This window comes from Rhinolophus hipposideros (genome assembly GCF_964194185.1).
Source record: "Rhinolophus hipposideros genome assembly, chromosome: 6".
Taxonomy (NCBI): Eukaryota; Metazoa; Chordata; class Mammalia; order Chiroptera; family Rhinolophidae; genus Rhinolophus; species Rhinolophus hipposideros.
This window is the reverse complement of record NC_138052.1, coordinates 68,131,176-68,151,467: the sequence shown is the minus strand read 5'-3', so window position 1 is coordinate 68,151,467 and position 20,292 is coordinate 68,131,176. Positions and strand designations below refer to the sequence as shown.

The window sequence follows — 20,292 nt, the reverse complement described above, 5'->3', positions numbered from 1 at the left end:
ATATGGTTTTATACATTTTCAACATATTATTGGAAATTTATTTTCTCTTTATGAAAGTTATTATAGACAAAACTTTTTGGATTTATAGAGTTCAAACTTAGACAACTTTGACTACAGATGGGTGAGATACTAAACTCCCATAGGACTTCATTTTTCTCTCTAGAATTCTAGAATATTTGACCGAATTAGTGATTGTGGTAGCCAGCCACCAAGATTGGCCCCCAATAATTATCCCCTGGTATTTACCCCTCTGTGTGGTTCTCTCTCACAATGAATAGGGTTGACCTGTATAACCAATAGGATATGGTGAAAATGATGTTGTGTGACTTCTGATGCGGAGTCATAAGAGAAATTGTGGCTGCTGCCTTGCTGTTTTAGCTCACCTGCCCTGGATGAGAAAGCTGCCATATAGGAGGACAAACAGCCTTCTTGAGGGGTCCACGTGGTGTAGAATTGGGGCTCCTGCCAAAAGCAAGCATCAATTTGCCAGCATATAAATGAACCGTCTTGGAATATAACCTGCAGTCCCAGTTAAGCCTTCAGATGATGGCACCCTCATGAGAGACTCCCAAACTAGGACCATCCAAATAAGCTGCTCCCAAATTTCCAACCTACAAATAATATGAGATGTTTTTTGTTGTTTTAAGCCACTAAGTTTGGGATGTTTTAAGCCACTAAGATTTGTTATGCAGTAATAGATACAGTAATTTCAGGAAGAGAAGATATGATCAGAAGAGACAATTCACAATGTACTTTTATTATTTCCTCTTTTCGATAGGGCATTTAATGTCTCATAAAGTTAGCAGCATTTTCTATCTTTATTTTCTTGATGACACTAATCTCTACTAAAATGCTATTAATTTAGTTGTTTACTTCTATCTCCTCCCACCTATTCATCCCTATATCTCCAGTGCCTAGAACAGTGCCTGGCACTTGTTCAAAAAAATGAATGACTTAAGAAACATTATAACAAACTGACCTCTTTGAACTGACATTCAAGCTGGATAAGTACCATCTGATGTTTTTATCAAGTCAAGTCTCCAGGCTAAATGAGACTGAAAGAGCATTTTGCAAGACTTGGGCTAAATTTTAACAAGTCTTGAAGAACTAGTTCAATCTGTAAGAGGGAAGGGGGAGTTGGATCCATTCTATATCGCTTATAACAGGCAAATCTCCAGATAAAGCCAAGATTGAAATATTGGGGGAAAAACTAGAAAAATACCTAAAGAAACCATGGAAGAACCTTTAAGGACAGGCACCTCATTTTATTGTGCTTCGCTTTATTGCATTTCACAGATGTTGCCTTTTTTACAAATAGAAGGCAAGACCCTCAACCAGCAAAAAGATTACAACTAGCTTTATTGTAATACTTGCTTTTATTGTGATGTTCTGGAACCAAACCCACATTTCTCCGAGGTATGCCTGTATTAGAGAAGACTTTTCAGAATTTAACGTAATACCCAGAAGCCAATATTAATTCAACTACACTAAAATGGCCTTCTGCAAATTCAAAGCATAAATGAAACCGAAGCCAAAATGACAAACTAAAGGAAAATTTTATTACGAAGAACTAATTTCCCTAATAAAGATATCACACATCATAAAAGGCCAATCACCCAGTAGAAAAATGGGCAGAAGATATTAACAATCAATTGTTAACAGAAAAGGACAGAGAAGGCTCGTAAACACATGAGATGCTCACCCTCATTCATAATAAATTAAAAGTAAAATCAGATTGGCAAAATGAAAACTTTGTAACTTCCTGTATTATTGAGGGTGAGAATAAATCAGCAGTCTCATACATTGCCGGTAGGACTGTTGATAGAACTTCTACAACGCGCACCTTGGAAATATATGGTTTATGTGTGTACATACATGATTAAAATTCATATACCCTTTGAAATAGCAATTACATGCCTAGGAATTTATCTTACAAATATGCTAGTTCACATGTGCAATACATTTATGCAAAAATTTTATTCATTGCAGTAGTGTTGCTAACAGCATAAGATTAGAACACAAATATCCATCGATGGGGAATGCTTAAATAAATTATAGTTCATCCATATAATGGAACATTACACAGCTATAAAGAGAATGAAAATAGCTCTTTGTGTATTTTGTAAATTAACTCCAGAGGCAAATTGTTAACACACAAAAAAGCAAGGTGACAAATGGTGTGTCTGGAAATTTTATTTTTTAAAAAGCAAAAATGAATATGTATTTCATATACATGATGCACATGTATAGCTGCACAGGCACACATGCACACAAACATACACATACATGAAGCACCCCTGAAAGGAAGAATATAAACTGTTAACATTAGTTGCCTCCAGGGATAAAACTGTGTGACAGGGGACAGTATATATCTTTTTTTATCTTTTCACTGTATTTCCTTTGGAAGTTTTAACCATGCAAACACATTATTTTTAAATAGTTTAAAAAAATAATAACAGTCTCGACTCAAAATATTAAGGGATACCTAGTGCTCTCCTTTTACAATTAATTCTTAAACACAGGAGTTAAACGATTTGTCAAATGTCACAAAACTAGCATGTAAGCAACACAGGATCAGAGCCTAGGTTTGATTGGGATCTCTCATACAAGTTGCTCAAAGGTAAAGGAAAACATTTAAATACTGTTCACATAAATAAATCAAAAGTTCAATATTCCATGTTGGTGTGGGTGCAGTGAAAACAGCAATTAACTTGCTGGAAAAGTCATTACTTGGAATCACTCTGGAGAGCAATCTGGCAATCCTTATCAAGAAGCTTAAAAGTGCTCACAGCCAGGTAAGTACATTGCTGAGAGTACAGGGAAGACTTGCCTTCTCAGATACCAAACTTAAATATAAAAGTTTATATTTATATTTATATTTATATTGGAAACAATCTGGTGGAATGGAAAGATCAATGGAACAAGACTATAAAACCCAGAAGTAGATTTATTTAAAATTTTAATGCACAATAAAGGTAACAACTCAAAGTTTGGAGGCGGGAGCGTGGCGGTGGGGAAAATGGATAATTCAGTAAATAAAGTTGAGACAAACTAATCATTGGTTAAAAAGTAAAACAAAGACACATATGCCAGACACTAAAATAAATTATGGATCAATTAAATGTTCAAAAGAAAAAAGTACTGGAAGAGAGATTTGACTATGAACAAAAACTGCAGATTAAATTATGAAATAAGTGTGACATTAGTACCTCTAATATGTAAAAACTTATGATCCATGTTGGTGGGAATGCAAAATGGTGTGGCCACTATGGAAAATATGGAGGTTCCTCAAAAAATTATAAATAGAACTATCATAGTTCTATCAAGCAATCCCACTTCTGCGTATTTACTCAAAAGAACTGAAATCAGAATCTGCTGTTAATTGCAGCACCATTCACAAAGACAAAGATGTGGAAAAACAACTAATGTCCAATTCACAATAACCAAGATGTGGAAACCACCTAAACGTTCACCTCCCGGATGAATGGATACACAAATGTGGTATATACATACATTGGAGTATTTATTATTCAGTCATAAAAAAAAAAGAAATCCTGTCATATGTGACAACATGAACAAATCTTGAGCACACTGTACTAAGTGAAATAAGCCAATCATATGTCAAGTACTGCATGATGCCACTTACATTTGGTATCGAAAAACAGTCAAACTCACAGAAGCAGAGAGTAGAATGGTGGTTACCAGGGAGGAGGCAGAGAGGAAATGCGGAATTGTTAATCAACTGACACAATGTTTCAGTTAAGCAAAATGAAAAAGTTCTAGAGATCTGTTGTACAACAATGTGCCTATACTTAAGAGTACTGTGTTGTACAATTAAAAATCTATTAAGAGTAGATTTCATATTGTGTTCTTACCACAGTAAAATAAAAATGAAAAAAGTCCCATAATCCCAATTTTTAAAATAAGAATTTTTTGGTACCACATACACTTTCTAGAACAATGGAAGGAAATAAAATCTTAACAATGGTAATATGTACAGCACAATAGCTCCCTGGTAATTATAATTTTATTCTCAATTTCCCAAAATGTTTGTGTAGAATAGAGAAAAGCAGATTTTGAGGTCAGACAAACCTGAGTTCAATTCCAATTCACTTGAGCAAGTTACTCTATCTAATTCTCTGCATCTTTTACCTGTGAGGCAAGGAGTCTCTGCCTCACAGGGTCGCTATGATTACAATTTAGTAAGATTATATGTTAAGTGTCTAGAACAACTAACTGCCTGGCAAGCCCTCAAAAATGAGAGTTGAGACCATCATTTCATGCCATTTATACCTTCATTTAGACTTCAATTCTACAAGATATAGGACACAACTTTTAAGACCGGACCAGAGTAGTTTGTAAGAAACAAATAAATTTGTCCACCTTAGATCAAAAATAGTATTATCATGAAAATTCTACTTAGAATTTTACTTATTTTACCCTTCTCCTTCATTATTTTTCTGTTAAACAAAAGGTAAATGACAACATACTGTTCTGAAACGTGGTCCTACACCCCCCAATGCCTGTTTTTAGCTTTTCTCATGTCAGAATTTTCCCCCTATTTATTCCCCATATACTCTCAGTATACAATTATCAACTCTTCTAGACAAGCACTGCAGGACTACTTCTATGATACGAAGAAAAAAAATGATCCCATCCTTCTGATTTAGTATGTTATGCATGGAGCCCTGAAATTTTAAGCAAACCAGGTAATTCTAAGGATGAACCAAAGTTTGCAAACTGTCACCTTAGATCTCAAAAACTCATTTACTTGCGTCTTTGGAAAACAGAATAGGGGGATAACAGGAAAGCCATGGCCTTTGGACTAGATTTCCTAACTGCAACTGACCAGCCACAGTGCTCTTGAACGAGTTTCCTCATCTTGTCCCTGTCAGTTTTCTCACTGGTAAAACTTGTGCTTACAAGTTTAGGTCCTGCAAAATAGTATTTAGGTGTGCCTGGGGCACAGTAGAGAATTAATGACCCACTGGGCGCTGTAAAAAATAGAGCGTTTAGTCATAATTCTTATATCTAAATATGACAATTAAGCCTTAGTATAGCTAAAGCCACACACACACACATAAATGCAAATGCACACACATACTACTTTACTGATGGGTGTATTATCAAAAGTTGAGACCATTATTCCATGCCATTTACAACTTCATGTAGACTTCAATTCTACAAAATAAATATGGGACACAACTTTTAAGACATGATCAGGCTAGTTTGTAAGGAACTTAAGTTTGACCACCAAAACAGAAATAGCTCATAGCTAACTTGTTGATTTTAAGGGTTGATGATCAACTCTGGAGTAGGTTGGTCTGGGTTTGATTGTTACTCAGTTTTCTACTTGTTAAATTCAACAAACGACATACTAGATACCAGTAATTGCCAGACATCCACCCCTCCCCCCATACCACAGTGTTTACCACCAGGATTGAGATATGTAATCATATGTTTAGGATTTTCTGACAAAGGAGAAGAGGCCCTCAAGGATGAAGTTTTAGACAGCAGCACCAGGAGGTGGATAATCTAAGTCCAAATCCTGGCTTTGCCACTAAGTGACCTTGGTTATTACTTAACCACTCTGCACCTTACTTTCATCTTCTGCGACAAGACTGATAATTACCTAGCTCATAGGGTTGTTGAATGATTAAATCATTTGACATTACCAAAGTACCTACAACAGTGGCCAGTACCTAGAAAATGCTCCTGAAGCGTTAGCTGTAATTATGGTGACAGTGCCTATCCCGGCATATAGAAGGCACTCAGTCAATGTTAACTGTATCTTGCCTTGGAATTTTTTGCCAAATTATGTAAAATTTAAGATGACACTGGATTCCACAAATGAATAACTATAGTTCAATAGAAGCCTGTTCTATATTGTTAAAATGTTGCTACTTTTTAAAAAAATGTGTAGCTTTTGAAATGTTGTCATGATTCAACCACCCAAGAGTAGAATTTCCTGATCAACACTAGTGAGGAAGGAAGTGCTGCATCTCCAGACCTGGACCATAAACACCTCCTTGGAGTCTCTGTGGACTCCAAGAACCCAGAGGACAGTGGGACTACAAGATGGAGTCTGGGACCCTAAATGATCGTGTGGAACAATGCCCTCCCCACCAACTTGCTCTGTATTGTAACATTGTGAAAAGTAACAAACACAGCTAGTACTTTTTGAAGTTAGAGCTGTCACCCCAGTGGAACTGCTTTGGGAGTCTTACGCCTGAAACCTTTGGAATGTTAAAACTGGGCAAAATAACCTTTGTACTGAGCCTAAAGCAGCATTGCATTCCAACCGTTTGCAAAGCTATCTAGAAAGCAGACATGACTACCAGACGGAACATTCTTTAGAATTAGCATCACTGTTAGCTTATCTGCACCTATGGAAATTCCCTGTTCATGCAGTTAGTTGTTCCCCTTCCCTTCCTCATAAATATCTTTCCTTCACCTAATTGAACACTATATGGGGTTTTATCTGAAGCAGTGTAGAGTAGCTTTGTGGATGAAAAAAGTTTTATTAAAAGTAACCTCACACAGTGATCTAATCACAAATTCCTAACTGGGCAGGTCACAGTGGGTAGTCAAGTCTGAGGCATATATCTTCTTTAGTAAAAGGTTAATCTTTAAACAAACCCAGTCCATTGTTTGTGTGCATCTAGGTAGGTTAACACATCTTTGAAATGCCTCTCTTCAGACCCCCCTCTTCTAAAGTGGACCACCCTCAAGAGAGCAGTCTTAACTATTTTGGAATCCAAACCTTGCTTTCCCCCACCTTATGTAACCTTCCTCGGTTCCCACCTTAATCTCAAATGCCTAAAAGGAACTGCAAACTAACCTTGTGGGGAACATTTGAGATCTTCCTCCCAAGTGTATGTCATCAATTTGGCTCTAATAAAACACTTATAAAAATTCTCTACAGGTTTGGTTGTTTCTTACATCAAGAGCTTCAACAGCTACAGCTATTCTTTTGGATCTCATTTCCCTGTTGCTTCTCAAAGAAAAAAACTAAGTGTAAATCCATGGCTTTGTATCAGCATCAATTACCTATGGAATCAAATTCAGTGTGAAAATTAAAGCCTTGTTTCCCAGAATTCATTGCAGGTTACTTGAGAAAAAGCAAAAAAGTATAAACTTAGAGAACCCTAAAACCATCTTAAGTCACTAAATAAAAATTAACCATTTATTTGTATATTTTTATTTGGAAATGTTTGTATCAGTACAGTGGAACTAAATTTTAAGAGACACTAGATGTCATTACTTTGGATATCATTAGTTTATTACAAAAGAGACATGGAAATTATTTACATGATGAGATTTCAGAACTTCAGTGGAATGGGCAGCTTCACGTGATGCCATGTCAGTAGTGATTTATTTCAGTCTACATACTTTCCAAGAATGTCACCATCTCTAAATAAGAAATAATCCTGCAAATAGAGAAACCGTTAGTTAAGAAGAAAGACAAAAGCAAATACTTAACTTCTTTTTAAAACTATTAAGTTTACACACCTTGTCATCTATAACTACTTTGGTGCCTCCATATTCTGGAAGAAGAACTTTATCTCCAACTTTCACGCTAACTGGTTGAATCTCTCCACCCTTAAGAAATTAAGAACATGTATTAGCAAAGACATCTAGTTCACCAAATATTTACAGCTAACTTCTATTAATCAAATGTACTCACTCAAATCAACTGTTAAAGGAGGACTTGATAGTGTGGTAATTTATACAATTGTAGTTCTTAACTCAAAAATATCACTGCAGAGTTACGTTTTGAAATAATGCCTACACAGTGGCTTAAACTAAAACCTGATTTCAGTGTAAAAGTTCAAGGAGTTATACTGGGAAAGCTAACTTAAGCCAAGTTAACTTAAGCTAATTTTTTAATGGTGAAATAGTAACATAACCTATGGACTATGTAAAATAAACTAATTTTTAAAACCACATGGTTTTAAAATATACATGGTCATGATTAACTTCAGCATACAGATTTTTTTTTTCAAATTTCCTGAATTTGAAACATACTTCTTTGGAGATTCAATTTCCTTTCCTCCAAAATACAGATTTGGGGAGAGGGATTGAAGCAGTGCCCACTCCCCAAAAGCTTTCTATTCTTGACTCCAGGATAGCTCCTTTCTAGAACTTTCTCTGAGGCACCTGGAGCAATTAACATATTTGACCCCAACGGCTTTTTATTGTGTAGTCTGCCTGACACTTTGAGGTCTGAGGTTTAACCAGTTAATTGGAAAGTACATGGGAGGGTAGTCCAACTAGTTCCTTTCATAGGTATGCCAAGTAAGGTGAAAGGAGTTAAAAGACTAGGGCAATCTCAGACTTAGAAGTTACACCAAGAATTCAATTTCTCCTCAATTCTTAAAAGCCCCTACGATTATCTTCAAGCATAAATTGTGGTTTTAATATCCTCGAATTCTCTATCATATAAAATGAGCAATTTTACAATCATTTTCATTAAAGAGACAATTAGATGTGATTGAACTAGGGAATAATCGTGAAAATAAAACAAGCTACTTAAAAAGCTATTTTTAATAATAACCAATAATTATTTTTTCTGTCCATTTCACATAAAAAAAAAAGTTCATTTTAGCCCCCATTTACCTTTCCTTTAGAGCCGGATCCAACAGCTACTACTGTTGCTTGCAATACTTTTCCTTGAGATTTTTCTGGAAGCATAATGCCGCCCTTGGTTACAGTTTCCGCAGCACTCCTTTCAACTAATACTCGGTCAAAGAGGGGGAGAAACTTTCTAAATGCCTGTCCTGCCTGTAGAGAGAGAAATGTTTGATTTGAAACAAAAAAAATTAGGCGATTATATTCTGAACAGGCAATGCCGTCGTAAATTACACCATCAAACACCACATGTGGCTTTCCGAGATAACGCCCCAACTCAATTATTCGTTCACGAAACCCACTGAACGTTCTGCTCCATATTCCAAGTTAATTTCCAATTCCCTATGTGTGTTAAGGGTCATTGCTACTCCTCTGGTCGGCAGCCAGACGAGCTTTAAAGTCAACCTTAGCTTATTCCAAGGTCACGTATTTTCCTTCCTTAGGTTTTTCTGAAAACGTTCAGCACACACTTAAGTCAATCTCTCCGCCCAAAGCCATGCTTTCTTTACATTACACACCTACAAGGGCCCTGCAGGAGCAGCGGGTCCGCCGCCGCGCGTGCATCTGGGTTCCCGCCCCCTAGCCTACACGCCCACCGCACACGCGCGTGCAAACAGCCCTCGGCAGAGGAAAAGGTCGGCAGGACCCGGCTCCTCCAGGGTGCGAGCGGATACCGACCCCTGAGTGACCCCCTACCCTTTCCCACTAGGCCCCACGAGAACCGCCTCAGGCCGATCCACCCGGGCACGCCAGACAACAGCCCACGCGGACTCACCATGACTCCGGCAGCAGCAGTTCGTACTCTGCTCTCGCGCCGCGGCCGCAAGGAGAGACCTGCAGTCCGGTTTTCTAGACACGTGAACTTTTAGAAAAGGATGCCCAGCGCGCAGGCGCGCTCGCTCCAGCCACCCGCCCCTCCCCTTACAAGAGGGCGGCCGCCGCGGCCCGCGCCGCGATTCGTCCCCGGGGTCTCTGCGCAGGCCACTGACGCAACGACCGGGAGACGGAAGAAAAGAGGAGCTCTTTCTAGGCTTTTCTAGGCCGCCTGCGGAGGTGAAAGGACTAGCCCTTCGCCTCCTCCCGGAAATGACGCTATTTGACCCTTGACCCACAGAGCGAGAGCGTCGCTCCCCGGAAAGTTCTGGAACCCAGCGCAGCCCGGGAACTAGCTTAAGCCGGTCGGAGGGGGCTGAGCCCGCTGGCCCGGCCCGGCGCGGGCGGGGAGGGGCGGGGCTGGCGCGCGGCGCGTGCTGATTGCCGGGCCCGGGCCTGGGAAAGAGGTGGGAGGCGCCCGCACACGCTGTGCCGCGGGGCGGGGGAGCGGCGGAGGGAGGGGACACCAGCTCATTGCCGTGTGCGCCCTGCACTCTGTCCCTCACTCGCCGCCGACGGCTTTCCTTGCCGCTCGCACGCCGTGCTGCTGCCCGCAGGTATGCGGCCTCCCCGCACCATGTCACCCAGGCGCCTCGGACCCGGCGCCGGCCTTCCCCCGCTGCGGCCCTGCCTCAGTGGGCTGGCGGGATAGAGCCAGAGTTTCCCGCCAGTGCCGGAGGCCATGGCCCGCTGGCCCAGGCCTCGCGGATCCATGCGGGAGCCCGTCACGTGCGGCGTGGATCGCTGGCCGGGGCAGGGCGTAGGAGGGAGGGCTTGCTCAGGAGTGTGTGTGGAATTCGGGGAGTGTATTCACGTGGGCCCTCCGATGCAGCCCACTCCTAGCCGACTGCAGAGAGTCGGGGAAGGCAGCCCAGCCGCGTGGAGACTGCCTTTGGCCCCGCGGACTCGGCGGGGTTCGGCCCCTCCAGCCTTGACCTTGCTCGGGGCGTCTGCATGAAAAGACACGTGGGGCCCCGGCCGCCGGCATCGCGGCCTAGCGGACTGCTCAGATACAGTAACCCCGACTGGATACATGAAGACATTTTACTCAGCAGATTTTTGCACCGTCAGGAATATTTTTACTCCACCGGCCACCGGGTTTATGACCTGTCCCTTTCTTGCAGGCTTTTCTCGGGGGCACGTTTGGAGTGGGTTTGCTCTGAAGGCCCTTGTAGCGGTAAAAGATTAACTTGTTTTGAGAGGCAGGGTAAGTGGCCAGGAGCAAGAAGATGGGTGTGCCTTTTGCCAGTGCGGTAGGTCAGGCGTGGGGGCAGCCCTTGCAAGCTTGCGCTGGTACTTGGTGGTCGGCAGCTGTGGCGCCTTCTGTGGCCCAGGTGTAGTGGGTGGCAGAGACCAACCCAGCTCACGGCGAACATTTCTTGTTCTGTTGCAAGGTGTTGTAACATGCTTCGGGTAATGCTACTATTGTGCTGATGATATGCTTGTTTCTCCTCCTCCCCAGAAATGCTTCGATTACACGAAGTCCTTCGCCAGATTAGGCCAGTATCCAGGGCACTGGCACCTCATCTCACTCGGGCGTATGCCAAAGATGTAAAGTTTGGTGCAGATGCCCGAGCCTTAATGCTTCAAGGTGTGGACCTTTTAGCCGATGCTGTAGCCGTTACTATGGGGCCAAAGGTATCAGTGTTGTTATTGTTGTAATTTATAATAGTACTCTAATTAGGGAATAACTTATCGGTGGCAAATAGTCACACTGAACTATAGAACAGTACGTGGGTATCCTTTTTTGAGAGAATCCAATTTACATGTGAGTTCCACATTATGGGTTAATCTTTTTTTCTTTTGCTTATATATAATGGCCTTAAAACAAACTTCTTATGCCAAATTTGTGAGAATTTATACAATGTGTCATGGAATCCAGTGGTAACTCATAACTCAAGGTGGATCCTTAAACTCAAGGTAGAATTAATCTTGCTTGCGTACTTGAGTTAAATTTTGGATTCTTCTGTAGTCTAAGCATAGAGGGAAGAACATAATTTATCTCCTATAATATCTCAGGCGGTGCTAGTTTGACCAATGTTTTTCTGCTGTCCCTTCTGTTCCAAAGCACATTTAAAATTTTAAGTCTCATTTAACATGAAGAGATTGGTGAGTTGAAAGGTAATAAATAATTTGAGGAAGACAAAGGTTGTGCACATTTCAGATTTCAAAGTGATTCAAATTGTATAAAATGTGGCATTTGCATGCCTCCCAAATAGCAACTTGGTTTCAAATTCAAAAGCTGCCAATACTCTGCACCATGTTTGAGATTTAATGTCCAACAACCCTGGAAGAGTGTACTGTGCTTTCATTGCTGTTAGTATTTTAATAAGTAAATTTCAAAGCAAGTTTAAAAGTTAGTGTTCGCATTAATTTCAAAATAGCTGGCACTGGATAAAACTTAACTAGAAATTATGTGAAGAATAAGCTGGAATTTCATTATAATCTACCAAATTGGTATTGTTTTATCTGTGTTCTTGTTTCATACAATGCCATCTTTTAGTCTCTAGGTTTTTTTATCTCACATAATTCCTCATCCAGAGTTGTGCCCTTCGCAATAGAGAGGTCATTTTTTCTGTAAACTTAGAACATCAGTGAACTTGCCCTTGAGATTCATGCTGCAGAGCTGATTTTTTTTTTAAATCATGTTGAGGCTTTCAAGTAACTACCCTATTATTAAAACTGCTCTTTCTGTTTTAAGCTAACTAGTACTTTGAGTGTGTGATGCTGTCACATTTTTTTCTCTCTGAAATTGTAGGGAAGAACAGTGATTATTGAACAGAGTTGGGGGAGTCCCAAAGTTACAAAAGATGGTGTGACCGTTGCAAAGTCGATTGACTTAAAAGATAAATATAAAAATATTGGCGCTAAACTTGTTCAGGATGTTGCCAATAATACAAATGAAGAGGCTGGGGATGGCACCACGACTGCTACTGTACTGGCACGCTCTATTGCCAAGGAAGGCTTTGAGAAGATTAGTAAAGGTGCTAATCCAGTGGAAATCAGGAGAGGTAGGAATGTCTTTTCATTGTCCCCCCAGTGTTTTGAACTGTCTATTAAATTATATCGGAAAGTTGATTCTTCCCTTAAAAATTGTTACACTGAGTACTCCTTCAGCATATAATGATTGAATACCTGGCTATGTATGTTGTTAAGGAGAGAAAAGTGACTAAGACATTCCCTGTCGTCAGTCCCCCCCCACTCCCCAAGACCCTCCCCCTGATAGCCAACAGTTTATTGGAAGATACAGCATATACTGTGTATCTTGAAAATAGGAAACTTGTGGGGATTAAAGCATAGGTTATATGGTTTTGATGTTTTATGTTTTACTTTAGTTATTTGGAAAGTAGGGCTTAACCAGAAACTAAGTCATCCGAGGGTGTCAACCGGTTTTTTTTTAAGCACTTTTTTCTTACCTCTTAATAGCACATACTGTTATTGTTCTGCATTTTGTTTATTATTGTTTATTATTGTAAAGATCTGCTCCCCAGCAGATGGTGATACAGACTTAAATCCTGTCATTTTTATTAGCTGTATACTAAAACTTTGTTTTCCTATCTTGAAAATGGAATTGGCCATCACACATCTAGGCCACACAATTGGTCACACATCTGTAGGGTGTGTTATTGGCCAAACTAGGAGACTTTCTATAAAGGGGGATACCGTTTTGTCAGAATTGGCCTCCCAGGCATACTGATGTATCATCATCATCCCATCAGTTATAAAGTTTGAGGTCCAAAGATTGAAATGTCTTGCATGAAAAGCAGTTTGACTGTAAATCACTAATAAGTATTATTGAGGTTATTAAGATTACTTCCCAAAGAAAGTTATTGTTACTATACACCTTGCTTTGAATTTTTTTCATGAAGTAACATTGCTCAAAATGAAGAAGGAAAGCTAGCACAAGTCCCAATTGAACAAAATGGGGTTTTCATGAATATATTGTGCTAAAGCAAAAATACCTTGTTAGTTCATAATAGCATTAAATGAGGAAATTTTGGATAATTAAGACCTGCAGGGGCTTCAAGAAATTTCTTATCCTTGATAATTATATTCCTTGTTGAAAGTATGGGACTAATCCATTTTGGTCCTTTTTTGTGTCATTCATTTGAGGGAAGGTGTTGGGTGATCCAATTAGAAACATGCAACATGATTGGATTGGGAATGACTTACACAGAATGAGTTGAATAGTGAGATTCTTGAAATTGCCCACCTCATTTTTTTTCTTAGGCCAATTTTCAAAATAATTTTGGAATTATGGAATTTTATTAAAGTTCCTGTTTCAGTGCGTTCCATCCAACTCCATGTGATTTGGAAATGTACTGGCACAGAAGTAATGTATCGGCTATTAAGGCATAAAAACATTTATGTAAATAAGAATTTTTACATGACGTGGAGTCAGTCATAAGCGGTGTAATGGCATTTATTCTTGACCCAGGTGTCATGTTAGCTGTTGATGCTGTAATTGCTGAACTTAAGAAGCAGTCTAAACCGGTGACAACCCCTGAAGAAATTGCTCAGGTAAGGATTTTTCATAATATATTAAAGTTAAAAAAATAACAACATGATTTTATTCCATAATCACACACCAATATAAAAATAACAATACTATCCAATCACCAACATTGGAAGCATTTTTCTTACTGCTAAAACATTTGAAAATAATGCAGTGGCCATGATTCCAGTCTTAATGGGCTGCCATTTTAGTTCTGCATTCTGTGAGTAACTCGTTTGTATGTATGAAAAAGGTTCTTTAGCCATTGTTGAAGGCCTATCATTTTTTGTCATGTTGTAATGAATCCTTTGCCAAGGGGAAAAAAGTAATGGGATTAGCCTTTTTTTTCTTCCTGTTTTCTTAGAAAAGAATAATTGCATGTTTATTTCATATCTTTCGAAAACAATGTAGCCAAGTAATGAGTTGAAAAGAGAACCAATACTTCATTAGAAGTATTATGCCATGCAGTCCCCTTTCCCCTGTTGTCTGTTCCCCTCACCCCCCTGGATGTATCAGTTTGGAAGTTACTAGGAAAAGGGAGTTAATTGGCACCAGCCTTATCTTTTAATTTGGAAAAGTAAATTGATTATTTCAGGTTGCTACGATTTCTGCAAATGGAGACAAAGAAATTGGCACTATCATTTCTGATGCAATGAAAAAGGTTGGAAGAAAGGGTGTCATCACAGTAAAGGCAAGTATGTTTTTCTTGATAGCTTGAAATGATGTGTCTGATGATCAAAACCTATTTTTTCTAATATAAAAATTCAATCTATATGTATTTCTAAAGTATATTCTTTTTTATTCCTTTATGTGTAATATCTGCACCTGTATAAGAATTGAGTGCTTACTGTGTTTTGTGTGAATCATTTGCTTTCACGAATGAATTTATCCTAACTTGAATGCTATTTTCTTCTAGCTGTAAAAATAGTTCACATACATTCTTGAAATTTTTGCAGAAGTGGAGTTGAATGCCCTAGGCATTTACATACTCCTACCCGGATCCCTTAACAACATGTTGGGTCTATTTGTTAATCTTGTCTATAATTACAATTTTTGTGTTTTTTAATGAAACTCATCAATTCTTTGTCTTTCCATAGGATGGAAAAACACTGAATGATGAATTAGAAATTATTGAAGGCATGAAGTTTGATCGAGGTTATATTTCTCCATACTTTATTAATACAACGAAAGGTAAAAGCAAATCCATAACTGAAATATTTTTCAAAGTATTTGTTATATGTCAACCTGCAGGTGTTAGTTGGTGTCATACCTTTAAAAATAATTTTCTATGTTCCAAAAGTTAATGTATATGAGAAATGAAAGAGGGAAAACGTGAACTTATCAGTCACTTTTAAAATGTACTGGAACTTTGGTCTGTAGCTTTTAAATGCAGTTATTTTCAGAATATTAATGTTCTAAAGTTAGTTTGAAATATTCTTTGTTTTTGCAGGTCAGAAGTGTGAATTCCAAGATGCCTATGTTCTATTGAGTGAAAAGAAAATTTCTAGTGTCCAGTCCATTGTACCTGCTCTTGAAATTGCCAATGCTCATCGTAAGCCCTTGGTCATAATTGCTGAAGATGTTGATGGAGAAGCTCTAAGTACACTCGTTTTGAACAGGTAATAAGCAGTGATGATTCATTTTCATTTCTAGATGAAAGGCAATTATATTGATGTTTGAAGTTTCCATCATGTACTTCCACCCACTTGTGTTTGTATCCAGAGTTGTGGTGTATATTAGGTGTGCTTCATGAACCCCTTAGTCCAGTTATAATGGCTCTGTCTTTTTGAGTGGGGCTCCAGTCTCCTTAGTAGTTTGTGCAACTTTCTCATAGCATAGCCTAATTTTATATGCGTTGTCTTTCTATTTTTTATAAGTGTTTGCAGTTGTTCTGAAGGTAAATGACTTTTTTAAAAAAAATTTCTGGAAAAATATTTTCACGATTATAATTTTGCTTGGGAACAGATAAGTAAACAGTTGCCATTCTAAAAACTTCAAATCTAAGTGTATTCAGCAGTCAGAATTTTACATAATCTGTTAAAAGAAAATTTTAATTAATGAATAGTCTGAAACAAATTGGCACTCAACCTAAAATAAGTTGAGGTCTGTTCATTTAATTTTTTAAATCGATAGTTTAATGTATTACTTTTGACTCTAAGACTGGTAAAATGCTGTAAACAGAATCTTAGGGTATTATTAAAATATATAGTCCCCCTAATCTTAGAATTGAGCTATATAAGAAGTGAGATTTTCCAATTTTTATTATAATGGAAATGAACAAATGAAATAACAGGTATGTGTATGTAATAGAGATTGCATACCTAGGCCTGACCCAAAAGCTGAGTTTCCTTATCCTGAAATGTTTGTTAGATTAGATTTGCTTTTAGGATTATTTAAAAGCCTTAAGAGATTGTGAGATAAATAAAAACAATAGGCCTACGGAGTTTTCATTGAGCCATTTTACTGGTAGCTAAAAAGTTGGATATCTGATTTACTTGGCATGTCATCAGAACTTATCCCCCTAGTTTTTGCCTTCCTTAATAAAGTAGACCAGCTCTGTTTTGAAATTTGTATTACATATTTTGTTTCACAATCTGGTCTTATGTAGACATTTCTTTGATTATATATTCCAAATATTTGTTACCTGCTCAAATTGCAGGTGAGCTTAAGGCTATTATCAGCAATATTGACACTTATAAAGGAACTAAACTAAGAACACTGTTTGCTCAAACTTTATAGCAACTTAATCTAATACTAAATAGAACTTTGGGGTAAATGCTTGTTAGATGACTCTCAAATTTAATAATTGGTAATTATGATATTTTACAATCTAAAATACCATTGTATTTGTCTTAAATGATTTTTGTCTACATTAACATTTTTGCTCCTGAGTTCAGTTGTTTAACTGGACTGTGAGGTCAGCATTTAATAAAAAGGTAGTAAAGATATTGGCAAATATGGGAGAAAGAAAAATTGTCCTTTTCTGTTTTAATTTGATCAAACGTCTAGGAAGCAAAAACTTTTAAAGTACAGTTTCCTAGGTAACATTAGTTGTCAGAACTTGAGAACTAGACAGACATTTTTATTAAATTTAAATCTTATTAATTACTGTTCTTAACAGGCTAAAAGTTGGTCTTCAGGTTGTAGCAGTCAAAGCTCCAGGTTTTGGTGACAATAGAAAGAACCAGCTTAAAGACATGGCTATCGCTACTGGTGGTGCAGTAAGTAAAATAAATATGATGTTGGTTTACTGGATGTTATTTATACTTCCAGGTCTAAAATTTATAGGTAAAATTTACATTTTTCACAATCAGATACTAACATCTGAACTGTTTATTTACTTAATTTTGTTTCTATTGGATGTTTGGGAGATGGTGGTTGGATTAAACAGTGCTACAGTCCCTTTTCTATCTTGTAACGAAGAGGCTTATTGACCAACCTTTTTTCAAGAATATAGTAAAAAGACATAGGACTTCAGAGTTTAGGCCTAGGGTCTAGTCCTGGTTCCACCAAAAGTGTGACCTTGGATGAGTTTCCTGAGTTTACACTTTTCTTCAAATAAAGCTAACATTGAGGATTAAGTAAGAAGTTGGAAATGTAATGAAAGACTATATTCAATGGTCTTGAAATCTTCCATTTCAAAAAAATTATAGTATTACAAGATGTTTCTTTCATCAGAACACCTGCATGATGTATTAATAAACTTTCGGTATAATGATAAAAAGTAACCTAAAATTTGTTTACTTTTTAATGTTTCTGTAGGTGTTTGGAGAAGAAGGATTGTCTCTAAATCTTGAAGATGTTCAGCCTCATGACTTAGGGAAAGTTGGAGAGGTCATTGTGACCAAAGATGATGCTATGCTCTTGAAAGGAAAAGGTGACAAGGCTCAGATTGAAAAACGTATTCAAGAAATCGTTGAGCAGTTAGATATCACAACTAGTGAATATGAAAAGGAAAAACTAAATGAACGTCTGGCTAAACTCTCAGATGGAGTAGCTGTGCTGAAGGTAAGCTTCATTGTTCTAAATAAGCTTCTTGGGTTCTGAGCCCAAGAATGATTTTGTTGCTGTGGTATTCTCTAATAGTGCCATGTAACTATTGTTCATGGAATTTACTTCCTATGGAGATAAATTACATAAAATTTCTTTATTGAAATATTCCTTCCTTAAAACAAGAATTGAATTTGTAGTGGGGGGAATTGCTGTAAAAAAAAATGTTTTGTTACCAGTCTGTCTGGAGCCTAACTTCTGTGGGACACTACACTCACCCTATTAGCTGTTTAATCCTGTAATCATAACAAATGGTCAATCTTTTTTTACATTGCTTTTTAAGTAGGTGCTAATGACTCTTGGCAGTCCGCAACTTGAATTGGAGAAGCCATACTAAGCGTAATTTTTTTAATCTTTAGGTTGGTGGGACTAGTGATGTTGAAGTGAATGAAAAGAAAGACAGAGTAACAGATGCCCTCAATGCCACACGAGCTGCTGTTGAGGAAGGCATTGTTCTGGGAGGGGGTTGTGCCCTGCTTCGGTGCATTCCAGCTTTGGACTCATTAACTCCAGCTAATGAAGATCAAAAAATTGGTAAATAGTTCACTTAAAAATGAGTCTTTTTGGCCTGATTTTAGTCTTTTTGCTAGAATTATGTTTCCCACTAAATGAAACAACAAATCACAAAGCAATTTTCAGAATAACAAAAGTACAGTAGCGATGATGTCAAGGAGAGATGAAAGATGTGTCATATCTTTTAGGGAAAATTATTTGATCTGTGGTATTTCCCAGTTGGAATTTTCCTGTATCAATACTCTTACAAGTGTTGTAATATTTACAAAAGAAAGAGCTAAAATAAATGGGCTAAAATTTATTTTTTTATAGGTATAGAGATTGTTAAAAAAACACTTAAAATTCCTGCAATGACCATTGCTAAGAATGCAGGCGTTGAGGGATCATTGGTAGTTGAGAAAATTATGCAAAGTTCCTCAGAAGTTGGTTATGACGCTATGCTTGGAGATTTTGTGAATATGGTGGAAAAAGGAATCATTGATCCAACTAAGGTATTGACCCCTTTCTAAAAAATTCTTTCAATAACTCTTCAGTAAGTCATGTTCATTTTTTGCTAATTAAAAAGTAACATTTTATCAAACTTTTTTCCTAGGTTGTGAGAACTGCTTTATTGGATGCTGCTGGAGTGGCCTCTCTGTTAACTACAGCAGAAGTTGTAGTCACAGAAATTCCTAAAGAAGAGAAAGACCCTGCAATGGGTGGAATGGGAGGAATGGGAGGCGGTATGGGAGGTGGCATGTTCTAATTTCTAGAATCGTGCTTTACCATTATTAATGGGAACTGTGAGAGGAAGCTTCAAGGCAGTGCTCCTCACCTATAACTTCAGAGAAGTCAGTTGAAGGAAATGACTGGAGAAAAGGCTGGCTGGTGTTTCAGAAAATCACTATAACCATCAGTTACTGGTTTCAGTTGACAACATACAATGGTTTACTGCTGTCATTGTCCATGCCTACAGATAATTTATTTTGTATTTTTGAATAAAAAGACATTTGTACATTCCTGATGACTTAAGTGCAAGAGCCATGTACCAATGTACTGCTTTCAACTTAAATCACTGAGGCATTTTTACTACTATTCTGTTAAAATCAGGATTTTAGTGCTTGCCATCACCCGATGAGAAGTTAAGAAGCAGCCTTTCTGTGGAGAGTAAGAATAATTGTGTACAAAGTAGAAAAATATCCAATTATGTGACAACCTTTGTGTAATAAAAATTTGTTTTAAAGTTAATTGTGTTAGCTTTTCCATAATCTAGAAGATACGAGAAATGAAAGCCAGATGAAGAGGGGCCAGGGTATGGCTCAAGTGTGGGAAACATTCCATCTATAATGTGTTTCGCTTAGCTGCAGACTGAAATATATCTTAAAAGATGACAACTCTGAATCCTGTGGAAACAATATTTATGTGTTGGGGTCTGGTCATAAAGGGGCAACTAGTCATTTCTTATGGGGTTTATGGGTATTGCTCCAAAGCCTCAGCATAACAGATAAGCTACAGGTTCCTACTAGTAGGGCAGAGTTTGTGTAGTATGAATGTACTTCATTGGAAAGGAGGTGTGCCATTCAAGTATAATGGGTAGTGCGGAAGGGCATCCATAATTGATATGCATGACCCAATGTCTTCACCTTTAAAAGTAAGTAGGTTTCTTGCTCAATGCACTTGGTCTTTATTAGATAATACAGTGTGGTTTACTTTAAAACAGTGCCTGGATGTGTGCATGTTGGAGGCAGATA

At 38.1% G+C, this 20,292-nt stretch overlaps 2 protein-coding genes across 8 annotated transcripts in view; one reads left to right on the top strand and one right to left on the bottom strand.

Annotated features, from left to right (window-relative positions):
* The window catches only part of LOC308499287 (MOB-like protein phocein), a 36,365-nt gene extending 26,836 nt beyond the window's left edge, over positions 1–9,529 (bottom strand). Inside the window, exons 1-4 of one of the 2 annotated variants that reach the window (XM_081052401.1) lie at positions 9,407–9,529; positions 8,620–8,784; positions 7,513–7,602; positions 2,931–7,430 (exon numbers count right to left, since the gene is read on the bottom strand). In XM_081052401.1, coding sequence (XP_080908527.1) covers positions 7,380–7,430; positions 7,513–7,602; positions 8,620–8,784; positions 9,407–9,409 — 309 coding nt within the window. In that variant the 5' untranslated portion in view covers positions 9,410–9,529 and the 3' untranslated portion in view covers positions 2,931–7,379. Of the gene's footprint in view, positions 1–2,930; positions 7,431–7,512; positions 7,603–8,619; positions 8,785–9,406 lie in introns of those variants that run through there. The other variant, XM_081052402.1, reaches the window with a different exon arrangement.
* Positions 9,530–9,585: 56 nt separating this feature from the next.
* Positions 9,586–19,789, top strand: HSPD1 (heat shock protein family D (Hsp60) member 1). 6 transcript variants are annotated; one of them, XM_081052396.1, is made up of 13 exons: positions 9,586–9,809; positions 10,629–10,711; positions 10,967–11,142; positions 12,263–12,515; positions 13,943–14,025; positions 14,595–14,690; positions 15,097–15,190; positions 15,450–15,618; positions 17,121–17,220; positions 17,762–18,007; positions 18,409–18,583; positions 18,875–19,053; positions 19,155–19,789. In XM_081052396.1, the coding sequence occupies exons 3-13, from the start codon at positions 10,969–10,971 to the stop codon at positions 19,305–19,307; spliced, it is 1,722 nt and encodes a 573-aa protein (XP_080908522.1). In that variant the 5' UTR covers positions 9,586–9,809; positions 10,629–10,711; positions 10,967–10,968; the 3' UTR covers positions 19,308–19,789. The 6 variants fall into 6 exon arrangements, with proteins under 6 accessions (XP_080908522.1, XP_080908524.1, XP_080908523.1 ...); XM_081052398.1 differs by lacking the exon at positions 10,629–10,711 and having other exon boundaries at positions 9,610–9,684; XM_081052397.1 differs by lacking the exon at positions 10,629–10,711 and having other exon boundaries at positions 9,618–9,809.
* The last annotated feature ends 503 nt before the right edge of the window (positions 19,790–20,292 follow it).

Coding starts and splice junctions, on each gene's coding strand:
- HSPD1 (XM_081052394.1), top strand. CDS start 10,459: ATGAAAAGACACGTGGGGCCCCGGCCGCCGGCATCGCGGCCTAGCGGA. Junction 15,619..17,120: donor AGTACACTCGTTTTGAACAG/GTAATAAGCAGT, acceptor TGTTCTTAACAG/GCTAAAAGTTGGTCTTCAGG. Junction 18,008..18,408: donor ATGGAGTAGCTGTGCTGAAG/GTAAGCTTCATT, acceptor TTTAATCTTTAG/GTTGGTGGGACTAGTGATGT.